This window comes from Chinchilla lanigera, unplaced genomic scaffold (assembly GCF_000276665.1).
Source record: "Chinchilla lanigera isolate Chin_1 unplaced genomic scaffold, ChiLan1.0 scaffold00049, whole genome shotgun sequence".
Lineage (NCBI taxonomy): Eukaryota > Metazoa > Chordata > Mammalia > Rodentia > Chinchillidae > Chinchilla > Chinchilla lanigera.
In genome coordinates, this window is record NW_004955450.1 from 11,219,520 (window position 1) to 11,231,540 (window position 12,021).

The 12,021-nt window shown below is 44.8% G+C and overlaps 1 protein-coding gene across 1 annotated transcript in view; it reads left to right on the plus strand.

The window, feature by feature from the left end:
- The window catches only part of Csnk1g1 (casein kinase 1, gamma 1), a gene marked incomplete in the record, with an annotated part of 150,627 nt that overhangs the window by 130,919 nt on the left and 7,687 nt on the right, over positions 1 to 12,021 (plus strand). Inside the window, 1 exon segment of the mRNA XM_013518865.1 lies at positions 5,663 to 5,769. Within this exon segment, the coding sequence (XP_013374319.1) occupies positions 5,663 to 5,769 (107 nt within the window).

A 12,021-nucleotide genomic window follows, 5' to 3' on the forward strand; every position in this document is an offset into this window, starting at 1 on the left:
CGCACGCCTGTAATCCCAGCACTCAGGAGGCTGAGGCAGGAGGACTGTTGCAAGTACAAGATCAGCCTGGGCTACAAAGTGAGCTCAAGGCCAGCCTGAACTTCATAGCGAGACCCTGTCTCAAAAAGACAAAAAATAAAAACAAAAACCGTTAAGGAGGTATTGTACTTTTTTTTTTTTACAAAGTCTTTGAAATCTAATGTGTATTTAAAACTTAGTGTCTTGGTTGCATTAGTCCTGTTTCAGGTGCATGGTAGCCACATGTGAACAGTGCAGTTCTAGAATGTTTATTGCCCGCTTCTTTATAAGTCCAGAAAGTCAAAGGCAACGAAATGTTTATTAGCTAAACATTAACTAAACAAATACCATAATTCTGTATAGTTTAAAGAGGTAGATCTCTGGGTGTTTGGGAAAGTGTCCAAGATATGTCATGAAAAAGGCAAGTTGCAAAACAGTATATAAAACTTGCACAAGTTATTTTTATAAGTATTTGAGAATATTTGTGTCTTTGAGGATACACACTCTTCATATAAGCAGATAAGAGAACTAACAGCGTAGGGGTCACATCCCACCTTCAGCCTATTTGTGTAAGTAAAGTTTTGCTAGAAAATAACCACATTTATTTCTTCGTGTACTATCTGTGGCTGCTCTTGTACTGCACTGTCAGGGCTGAGTAGTTTGAGCAGAGATCGTCCAGCTCTCAGATTCTAAAATGCTTCCTATTTAGCCCTGGCTCTGGAGGACTTGGCGTGATCTCACTGTTCATTTCTGTGTGCTGGTGCTACTGAAAACTTGTACTTTTTTATGTTGTTTACTTTTTAAAAATATTTAAAAAGTTGTATACTTTTTAAAAAAGTATGTTGTATACTTTTTAAAAATAATAAACATGCTTTAGAATTATAAAAAACAAAGATAAGATTTGGGTGCTGCAGATTAAGCCCTAGGAATGCTGAGCTACGTTCCTGGCCTTTTTTGTTTTTTTTTTATTTTGAGACAGAATCTCACTAAGTTGCGCAATCAGGTCTTGAATTTGCTATCCTGCCTCAGCCTCAGGAGTAGCTGACATTAAAGGCCTGCACCAGTACACCTGGCTTAAACAATAATCTTAAAAGGAAAGCACCTCATCGGCGTATCCTGACAGGATAGTCTGTTGGAGACGTGTTGGAACACAGGGGTGCTCGTTTAGATAGTGTTCTTACTGTCTGTCCAGTGGGAGATGCTGTCTTTTAAGTCCAAGCAAATCAGAGTGTGCCTGCTCTGTACACTATGTTCTGCCGGTTTTCTTGACGCTTGGATAGAGGATACTGGTACCATTTCCCCGACACTGTGTCATGCAAAGTTCTGCTGTTCCTCACATCTGCCTCTGGGCTTATCCTATTTTTGGCATCAACTTTTGTAAACTCCTAAAAGGCTATGCTTTTTGCAGACCAAAGCAGCAACACCTTCCTAGCTCACCAGAGCCCCACACTTCCAAGTCATCTCACTCCATGGAATTCATGTGATGAAGTGCGTGGCCTCACCTGGATGGCCTCCAATGCTGTGGCTGCAAAGGGAACGTAGACGGCACAGATGGGAGAGTTTGCTCTGAGCAAACACATGAACATTCCCGTTCCAACCTAGTTAATGGGCAGATCCGTGATGCGCATCCTTCCAGTATTTTCTCCAGCTTCTCTGTGTGGAAGGCCTCAATTCAAGCAGATACTATGTTTTTCTTTTTCCAAAAGATTGCTGTTAAGTTGTTAAAAATATATAGGGAGATATCATAGAAATCTGTAGGACCAGCAAGGGCATAGGAATTAAGAATGTGTCTTTCAAGACAGGGTCTCATTATGCAGTTCAGGCTGGCCTTAAACTCACGTTGTAGCCCAGGCTGGTCCTGAACTTGCTGCGATCCTCCTGCCTTAGTCTCCCAAGTGCTGGGATTACAGCTGTGCACTGTGGTACACAGTTCTGAGTTTTCCTCATAATCACATTTTTTTGTTTTTGGTGGTACTGGGAATCAAACTTGTGCCCTCACGCGTGCCAGGCAGGCACTATGCCACTGAGGTATATCTCCGGCCCCATAATGAGATTTTGAAAAGTGGGACTAATAACTTAAATTTTTGAGATTCCTACAAAGGTTATTACCAGTATTAAGGATTAAAAGTCAAAACAGGACTGCACCTTGATCTTTCTTACAGATAATCCTGTAAGATACTAATTACTTAGGTTTGGTGTAATATAGCCAAAAGAATGTGAGATTAATATTAATTGTAACAAAATAAATGTCTATATTTTGGGCATGCAAATAAAATTTTTTTCAGTATTGGGGATCGAATACGGATCATTCACACTGAGCTACATCTCCAAGCCCTTTTTATCTTGAGACAGAATATCACTGAGCCCCTTGCTCCCCTAGGCTAAGTGCAGATTTAGGGCCCTCCCACCTTGGTCTCCCAGAGTGCTGGGGTTACAGGTATGCGTCCACAGGCCTGGCTAATACATTTTTTACCTTTATTTTTTCAAAAATTTTTAATTAGTACATGTTTGTAGTATATAGTAATTGCATTCATCATGGGGAGTTACTATTTGGACCTAACACATCTTAATTCTTTTTTATTTATCTTTTTACCTCCTCTCCTCAAGAAATCATATTTCTGGACAAAGTTACACTAAAAATTAAAAAGCAAAATTACAACAGTGCTATATTTAGAATAGTAATTCAGGCTGGACACGCTAGCATGGGTGTTAACGCCAGGTACTTGGGAGGCCTTAGCCCATGACTGTGAGAATAACCTGGGCAACATAGTGAGACCCTGTGCAAATATGTGTGCATATGTACAGTGGTGCCTCAGTTCAAGGACTCAGTTCTTTCTGATTCTGGTCAAAAACTGAGTTGGATGAGAACTAAATCAAATTCAATGTTTAGGTTCAATGTTGACTTTATAGGGAAATTTGATTTGGTTCTTGTCCAGTTTGGTTTGCAGCCAGAATCATGGAGAAAATTGAGTGTGTGAACTGAGATAGATAGATAGATAGACAGATATTTCATTGCATTCATAAGGTTTTTGTTTTTAAGAATATTTCTGACATTTTATTTCATTTTTTTTGTGGGTACGAGGAATTGAACTCAGGACCTTGCACTTGCCAGGCAGGCACTTGTGCCACTTAGCTATATCCCCAGCCCTGCATTCATAAGGTTTTTACACTTTTTCAGGTCTCTTACCTAGACCTCTTTGAACTTAACTGAGTAATTATGAGGTTAATATAAGAATAAGGCTATTTGCCCTGTCTTACGGAATCAGAAAACAGGCCTCACAGAAGATGTTGATTTTAGAGCTAGGCCTGGAATCTAGCTTTCTGTCACAGTAGTGTTTGTTCCAGTGCAAATCCAGACAGCAGTGCAGTGGTTTGGCAAACTACCTCCAACTTGAAATAATTCTGTGATGCTGTAAAGGCCCAGCGTTGTAGCCACTAGCCCTGAGTCATGTTTTAGGTGCACTTAGAGTTTATGGGCGGATAACTGGTGATACAGTTTCCGTCTGTGCCGGAGTCATTTGAGATCAGGTGTTCAGTGGTGCAGATGTCTATTCCGTAAGATAGGGGTGGTCTCTTCCTGTGAGTGCCTAAGGACATGGCTTATGGTAGAGTAGTAGTTCATGAGGAGGAGAAATGAGAAGGTACAAGCCGTATGAAACACTGTGAACAGACACCATGACTCAGAGTCGCCAGGTAATTCTCACGGTGACACTTCTGCTTCACGCATGTAGTAGAAGCTAAGAAGTTGTGTATAACTGGGTACAATTTTAGCATCTGTCCCAGCTATGCAGGAGGCCAGTTCAGGAAGATTTAGTGAAACCCTATCAGAGATGGAACTCAAAGGCCTTGGGATCAATCACCAGTACCTCTTTAAAAAAAGGTTGTGGGGGGGTAGAAGTAATTTTATATAAATCTTAGCTAGTTTCTGAATTATTTAAAAACATACTGATTTTTTTTTTTCCCCTGTAACTCTTGTGCTCACAAAATGAACTCAGTGTTAATACTGATGTGCAGTCAGAATGTGGCCACAGGAAGCAAACGTAGTCCTAAGGAAACCGGTATAGTGTTAGGGCAGTTCTCTCTTCTCTGTTCTAAACCTTGTCTCCTCAACTTTTTATCTTCACTGGATTTTCCCCTGTGTGTGTGTGTGTGTGTGTGTGTGTGTGTGTGTGTGTGTGTTGGAGGTTGAACCAAGGGCCTTAAAACTGAGCTACATCTCCAGCCCTTTTTGAGAGAGGGTCTCACAAAGTTCCCCAGGCTAGGCTCAGACTTGTGATCCCCCTACTCAGCCTTTGGAGAAGGCATGTTGTATGTCCGCAGCTCATAGGTTCCTTGTGTAATTCTCAAAATCCGTAAGAACAGACTCAAACAGAAGCTACTTACCCAAGGATATCCCTTTTGAACCATTTATCCTATTCTATGGTTCTCTCCCATGTTTCAGCCAAGGTCTTTAACAGCAGAATGGTTTGTCCAGCGGGGTCTCTTTTCCCACTTCCCAGCACCCACATAAATCAGGAATCATGTACTGGAAATGAAACCAGGTGACTGAAGCAGCTGTACAAGCAAGAGAAGCATGACCGGGTCCACATTACCCAGATGACAGGAGAGCCTCCACTTACAGTTCGGGGACCATCACTGAGAAGTGGGATGACAATGAGCCTGAAATAAAGGTCGTTGAAATAAGACTGGTTTTCCAAAGGAAAGTGTTTCCGAACCATTTTCCCTCTCGCCAGAGAGGACGTGGCAGTGTTGTTGTTTGAGTAACTTCAGTAATGAGAGCCACAAAGCCATTTCTGAAGGAAAGCGTGATTCTTTCTACTTTCTGATGCACAGTTTTTGTTTCCTTTTTCAGATTTTTTTTTTTCCAGTTCTGAGGATTGACCCAGAGCCCTTGCACTGAGCTACATCCCCAGACCTTTATTGTTTTACTTTTGAGGTGGGGTCTTGCGAAGTTGCCTGAGCTGGGCTTAAACTTGGGATCCTCCTGGGGCCTTCACAGTCCTGGGGTCAAAAGAGTATGCCACCCGGCCCGGCTTTCAGAGGTTTTTTTTTTTTAAGCTGTCATTACTGAGTCCATATACTTACAGCATAATAAACTGAGTAGAATTTCCCCACCGTATGCAAAAGAGCAAAGTGATTTTACCTTTAGAAGTCAGCAGTGCAGTTACTTTAAATTAAAACAAAAATACTGTACACATTTTTGCAGCATGAAAAAAATCTATTTTTAGAAGTTTTCCTCATGGAAGTCCCTAGACTTTAATTTAACCCTTGCTTGAGTCATTTCTTAGCATTTCTATCTGTAAAAAGAAAGTGACAGGTGCTATTTCAGGGTTTTTTTGTGAAGGTTGAATTTTTATACACACATACAATGTTTAGCAGAGTGTCTGACACAAAGTAGTCACTCAGTATGGAAGATAGAATCATCGTTCTGTGATTATACCTTTGAATTCTGTATTCTCACATGGTAAGAGTCTGGGAACCTTCCCTAAATTAGGACAGTTCACCTCTTAACCCAAGAAAACAAACATCCCAGGTCCTGCCAGGCCAGTCCTAAGCTAGAGATCTCCCTTAAGTGACCTGCTCTCGTGCCCACAGGATCCTCGTGTTGCCATGGCGCTTGTCACAGTCTGTCCTTCTGTTTCAGGTGATTAGCTCAACCAATGGAGAGCTGAATGTTGACGACACGGCAGGAGCCCACTCCAATGCACCAATCACCGCTCATGCTGAGGTGGAGGTAGTGGAGGAAGCTAAGTACGTTCGCCTTTCAAGGGAGCTCTTGGGTCATGGATTGAAAAATCTTCTGTGTCTCTTCTCTGTGTACGGCTCATCTCAGACTGGATTCCTCATGCTTGTGTCCACAGCTTCTTCCTTTGACTGTTTTGTCTTTTGCATGGTACCTTACGGCTGCTGCTGCCTTTCTTTAGCTGGATTTCTGGAAAGATAGTCTCACTTTGCTAGACTACACCAGACAGAAGACTTAGTAAATAAACTAAAAGAATTACAAGAGCTACGGTGAATGGAAGCCATGAGCCTCTTGAGGCCCTGGAGCTTCTTACTCCCTGTGGGAGGCAGAGACAAAACTATGGGTCGTGCTGAGTGGCATTAACTTTCTGGTTGTTGGCCAACAGCTCTGGCTGTATAGCACTGGAACAAGGGTCTCAGGGCCATTTTGCTGTCTCTCTTTCTCTTTCTTGAATGATTCTGGACTCAGACTAAATAAGTCAGGCAAAAAAACAGTCTGCATCTGTGAGTGAGTCTTGGGAAGGAAAGAAAGGACAACCTTAATCCAAAGAAGGTGAGGCGGTCACCTCACACCCTTCCTGCTTCTCTGCATGTGTGTGTCTTGCCCTGCATATACCACTGGCCCCATGGTGCTCTCCGCATGGTCTGTGTTTAAACTCCTAGAATCCGGGGTGGAAGGTGAAATAATTAACGATTCTCCCGCAAAAGCAGCATTTCTACTTCTTTCCCCTTTTCCCCATTCCAAACTGAGATGTAGCTGTCAGGTAGGGAGAGACAGGGACATCGTGAGTAATTGTTGGTCATCCCTGCTATGGGAGACCTTTGAGAACGTTCAGGACGTCCCAGTAACTTGCCTTTGAAACAGGCAGTGTGACACTTCACCCTCAGTGGCTTCCCAAATCCCCACGTAGCCTGAACGCAGCCTGAGGCAGCCTGCAGATCAGGAAGAGGCCTGCCGAGACCTCGTGTCGGGTGCAGTTGGTGTGGCTGTGCTCAGTGCGCGCCCCCACCCGTCTGTCTGGTGAGTTCACATCGCCTTCAGGAAGTCTTTTCCCTGGAAAGTCAGGGCTTGAGGATTTCCACTCAGCAGATGAAAGGCCCAGGATCACCTGGACTGTCTCCCCTGGCACCCGTGCTGCCCGTCGGCAGCTTCAGGTGCTCTTCTGGGTGGCCTGTGAGGGAGACCAGCAGGAGGGCATTTTTAGTAAGGAAACCTTTTCCCTGTTCTCAGGGAACTCTGGAGATTTTAATGGTATTCATTCTCCCCAGTAAAGAGTACAGTGGTCCTGCTCTGTGGGCTCACAGCCATGGCTGTACTGCGGAGTCACCTGGGCATATTAAAAAAAATACAGGCACCTATGCATTGTCCCAGAGATTCTGGTTGAATTTATTGGTGGGTGGCTTGAACCTCAAAAGATTTTAAAGGTCAGGTAATTCTAATAGGCAACCAGGGTGGAGAACCACTATACTACTGCACAGGGTCTCTTCTTGAAAGACAGCCTTCCGTACTCTCACACCTGCCCGACTCACAGTTCAAGTTCACGTATTACCTTTTAGAAGTTCAGTTCTGGGTTTAGAGTCTACTTTGAATACCAAGATCAAACAGGCTTTAGTCTTCCGATATGCACTAAACAAGTTTACTTTTTGGACGCATTCATCTCATTTCATTTTGGTAAATGTGTACTAATTGTGTGTGTGAGTGTGGTATTTGTGTCCTGTGTGTGAGATAGGGGGCCATTGACACACAGAGTTCAGTCTGGTGTACTTTGTTCTGGTGTAATGTAACTCTAGCCGGTCAGAAGAGTTGAAAGGCTTTCCTTCAGCAAGAAGGACCACTGTGCCTCTTGGCCACCAGCTCCAGGTTGGGGCCTTCTGAAAGGTGCAGAAACCAGAAGGGAGCAGTTGCATTTGATCAGATGTTAGGCAAAAGCGTGCAGCATTCGGTGTGCCATGCCCCCTGCTGATTTCGTGAGCCGCCAGCTCATCTTGCCTAGGAAACTGGCAGGTACCTCCATGTATTGTTCTTGGCCTTCTGAGATCAAGTGGGGGTAGCCACGTGTCCACTTGCTTGATCATGTTCATAGCAAGAAGTCACAGCTAGAGGAGCATGAGGGACCCCAGTCTGCCCCTCACTGTCCGCAGCTGTGATGCCATGTGTTCGTGCAGCCTGTCTGCGGGGTGAGGGGGCTGTTGGCGATTGCGGTTTGGCTTGGATACTGGGGAGACAGAAATCTTCGCTTCTGAGTGTTAGGTACTAGATTTCTCGTCCAGCTTGTTCTGTGGAAGGTGGAAGGAAATAGCAGGGTTTTAGTTTTTGCTGTGTGTACAAAATGTGTCTCTAGTTTAGTTGGAAGGTTGTCCTTGTTAAATTGAAAGGTTAGTGAGGACGGGTAGCTTTTTGGTTGATTTTTGTTATAGTAAGACCATAAGAATTTCACTTATCTGAATTTTAAATATAATTTATCAAATGTGAACCTCATTTCTCCTGAGTGCTAAGAAGAGGATCTAGATCCTTCTTTGACAGCCATACCTGGAGAAAGGGTCCTCCTCCCTCTGATTCATCTTCTGATGAGATAAAGTGTCTCCTGAGCCTTTGCCTTTAGAGGAAGAGCTAACTACTAGCTACTTTGGTCAGCCATAGTGGACTTGTAGAAAGCTAGGGGCTTCTTTTTCCCTCAGACTACAGGGGTATGAGCACTGCACGGAGGACATCATGTGGGACCCAAAGAGTTCAAAGAGCTTGATGCTTGACTACTCACACCGGCAGGGTCCTTCCAGGAAGCTGCCAGAAAGGCCATGCTGAGTGCTCCCCTCAGTCCTTCTGTTGACTCCCCTGAGATCCCCCTCCCACCCCTCCACTTTACCGTGGGGATCTCACCCTTCCTCAACAGGAAGAAACTAAACACAGACACGTACTGCATGTTTGCATGGCTCACAGGGAGTTGCGTCCATCTCATCTCCGTGGACTAATATCTCTCTCTCTCTCTTCCTGTGTTTTTCTCTCTACATACTCTGTAGCTGCCTGAAAATGCTCAACCTGTGGTGAGTCCCTCTCTCCAGTCCACATGCAAGGGGAGCGGACCAGAGGAGGCCGGGAGTGGCAAAGCCAAACAATACGCCTCAGGACTCTTGGCTCGCTCCCACTTGTCTCCTTATGCCAGAACCACCCTGACTGGGGAGCTAGGTCCACAAGATGGGGGTGGGGCAGCAGTTCCCAAGAAGGAATCTAGTCCTCTTTCCTTTCAGATCCACCCCCTTTGTCACTGCCTCCTCCTGCCAGAACAGTATCCCAGATTATCTCATAGGTTAGCTGGATTTTCTCCCAGAGCAGTGTGAACAGATGTGATCAGAGGGAGAGGGACTGAGGTGAAAAGGCCAGGCTGCTGTTTCAGTCCCGTAGGTACCAGTTGTCTTTCCGTACACCTTGACAAGGACAGTGGTGTTGCCAGGAAGTCTCCCGCTCTGCAGCTTGGCTTCTAACCTTGATACTTTGGAAACATCAGTGACTTTGCTTTCTGATTCAACTACTTCTTCCACCAGTAGAGTAGGAGTCTCAAAATAGACAACAACTTCTTTAGGGAGAGATGGACGTTTTTCTGTTGTTCGGGGGTTGTTTTGTTTGTTTTTTGTTTATTGTCTTTTTCTTTATTCTGTAAGTGTAGTGAGCCAAGGGCTAACTCAGCTGATGGAGATATTGGACCCTGTCTTTTCTGTTCTGAAAAAAATCCCCTTGAATGCATTTTTAGGAATAATGCAGCAGGGGGGAGATAAAATTTTTTTTAAAAAGAAGGTCTAATGGGGTGTGGAAGGAGAGGTCCTAAAAGGTGCATGTTGATGAGGAACATTCTTGCTACAAGGTAGGACCCCTGGCTGACTCTTCCTGGACACTGCCGGAGACTTTCCGGATGATCCTGACCTGGTTGGTCTGTGCAGTCTCGGGTGTAACTCCCCCGCATTGCCGGCACGCATGGGCTTGTCACCTGTACGAGGGATGACAGACAACCTGGTGTATTCTGATGACCTCACTGTTTCTCTTCGATGACTGGGTTGGGCACTGATTCCTGAGTCCTCATGTCCAGACTGCATTATCTACAAGAGTTTCCCTGGGCACAGGGATGTATCAAAGATAACAGTAGGGTTTACGGAGACAGGATTCGCAGGCTTAGGGTTTCAGTGAGCGCGTTTGACCTGGTCACTTTGCAAATGTATGTCTGTATAATCTGACATTGTCGTGGTCTAAATTTTTCTGTGAGGTGTCAGTCATACAGTCCCAGCTGTAAACACTTGAGCTCTTCCTATGGTTATCCAACCCTCTACTTGGAAGGCTAGGGTGTCCCAAGGTCTCCCCAAAGAGCTTAGATACCATCGAGCTGGAGAGAAAAGACAAACACGTGTGAAAGGACAAGGTGTTCTCCAGCACAATTACAATATCATTCCTAGAAGGCTCGGGGCACGAGGTCACTGTGAATGGTCAGGGAAGACTTGATAGACACAGCGAGACTTGAGCCAGGAGCTATAGCAAAAGGAGAGGATGGTAGAGAAACGAGCACAGCCCAGGAACAGGTGGACAGAGCCAGGCCAGAGTAAGAGAGTCGGGTGAGAGTCGTGCCCAGGCAGAGCCTGCAGGAGAAGCATTCAGAGGCATGTGCGTGGGAGTCTTGGACCAGTTATGACTCTAGTGTGCTAAGAACTTCCGGTTATCCAATCAGAGTCTGCTGGAAGGGAACCAAGACACAGGAGTTGGTCCCCTGGGGAGCAAAGCCAGTGGTTTGCTCTAGAGTCTAGTCCTGTGACGGCAAAGCTGTGCCACACGTGCCACAAGCAGCTGGTTGCTATCATTGAAAGCTCTGAAAGGCTCGGCATCACTGGCCCAGTCCGTTCCAGGGGGGCTTGCTGCTGGCCGTCACCACAGCTGAAGAGCCAACTGCAGGCTGGCTTGCTTTTTAGGTCTTTTTTTTTAAACAGGGTCTCCCTGTATAATTTAGGCTGGCCTCCAATTTGCATCGATCTTCCTGCCTCATCTTCCCGACTGCTAGGATTACAGGTGTATGAAACCACAATCAGCTTGTGGCTTTCTTGTGGGGAGAAATTATTAATAGTTTCTACTGCTGTTAAAGCTATATTAACTAATAAAAATCAATCCAGGGCTCTAAATTTAAAATACAGCAGTTCCTCCAAACCACAGCTCATAATCTCCAGTCTGGAAATTCAGCATAGCACCTTAGGGGTGGGGGTGGGGGGTGGTGCTGGGACTCGATCCCAAGGCCTTGCACATGTTAGGCGAACACTCCGCCACAGCTAAATTCCCAGCTCTTTTTATTTTATTTTGAGACGGGTCTTGCTGAGTTGCCCTAGCAAGTTTTGAAGTTGTGATCCTCCTGTCTCAGCCTCTGAAGTTTTTGGCATGTACCAAGATGCCCAGCTGTGCATTAGATTGGCCACGCTTGTGAGCAGACATTAGTTTGCTTGGTTGCTTTGGGGAACATAAAAGACAAGTCATTGCACAATATGAAGCCGACCCATGTATCAAGCGTTACACAAAGTCATTGTCTTAAGCCTCCAAAAAGGGTAGGAATAGAAGCCAAGCATGGTGGCACACACTTGTAATAACAGCTGTGTGGGAGGCTGAGGCAAGAGAATTGCAACGAGCCAGGCGTATAGCTCAATGCCTGCCTGGCAAGCACAAGGTCCTGAGTTCAATTCCCAGTACCAAAAAAACAAGAGAGAGAGAATTGCAAGTTTAAGGCCAATCTGGGCAACTTAGACCTTACCTTAAAATAAAAAAAGGGTCAGGTGTAGCTCAGTGGCAGAACACTTGCCTGGCACATGCAGGTTCTGGGTTTAATTTGTAATAACATAAAAATAAAAAGCCACTGAAAATTATGGGTAAGAGGGAACAGGTAATACTGTGGAGATATTGGTGCTCCTGTGAGATTTCATTTACCACTTGAATACTAACTGCTGGCCTTGCAGCTTGGAAAATACTTCTACTACGTATGCACAGGTACATCTCAGTACTTGACTCTGTGAAACTCATCAGCTCGGTACTTGACACATTTTGACACAAAAGAAAATTTTGTCTCACACTCATCACACCTACTGGAACAATTAACGACAAGTACCGAGGTATCACTGTACCAGAAAAGTCTTTTTCCCTTGAATTCTTCCACTAGGTTTCCATTGAGGGTAGTTTTTTTTTTTTTTTTTTTGGTTTTTTTTTTCGATTTTTCTCCGGTACCGGGAACCGAACTCACGACCTTG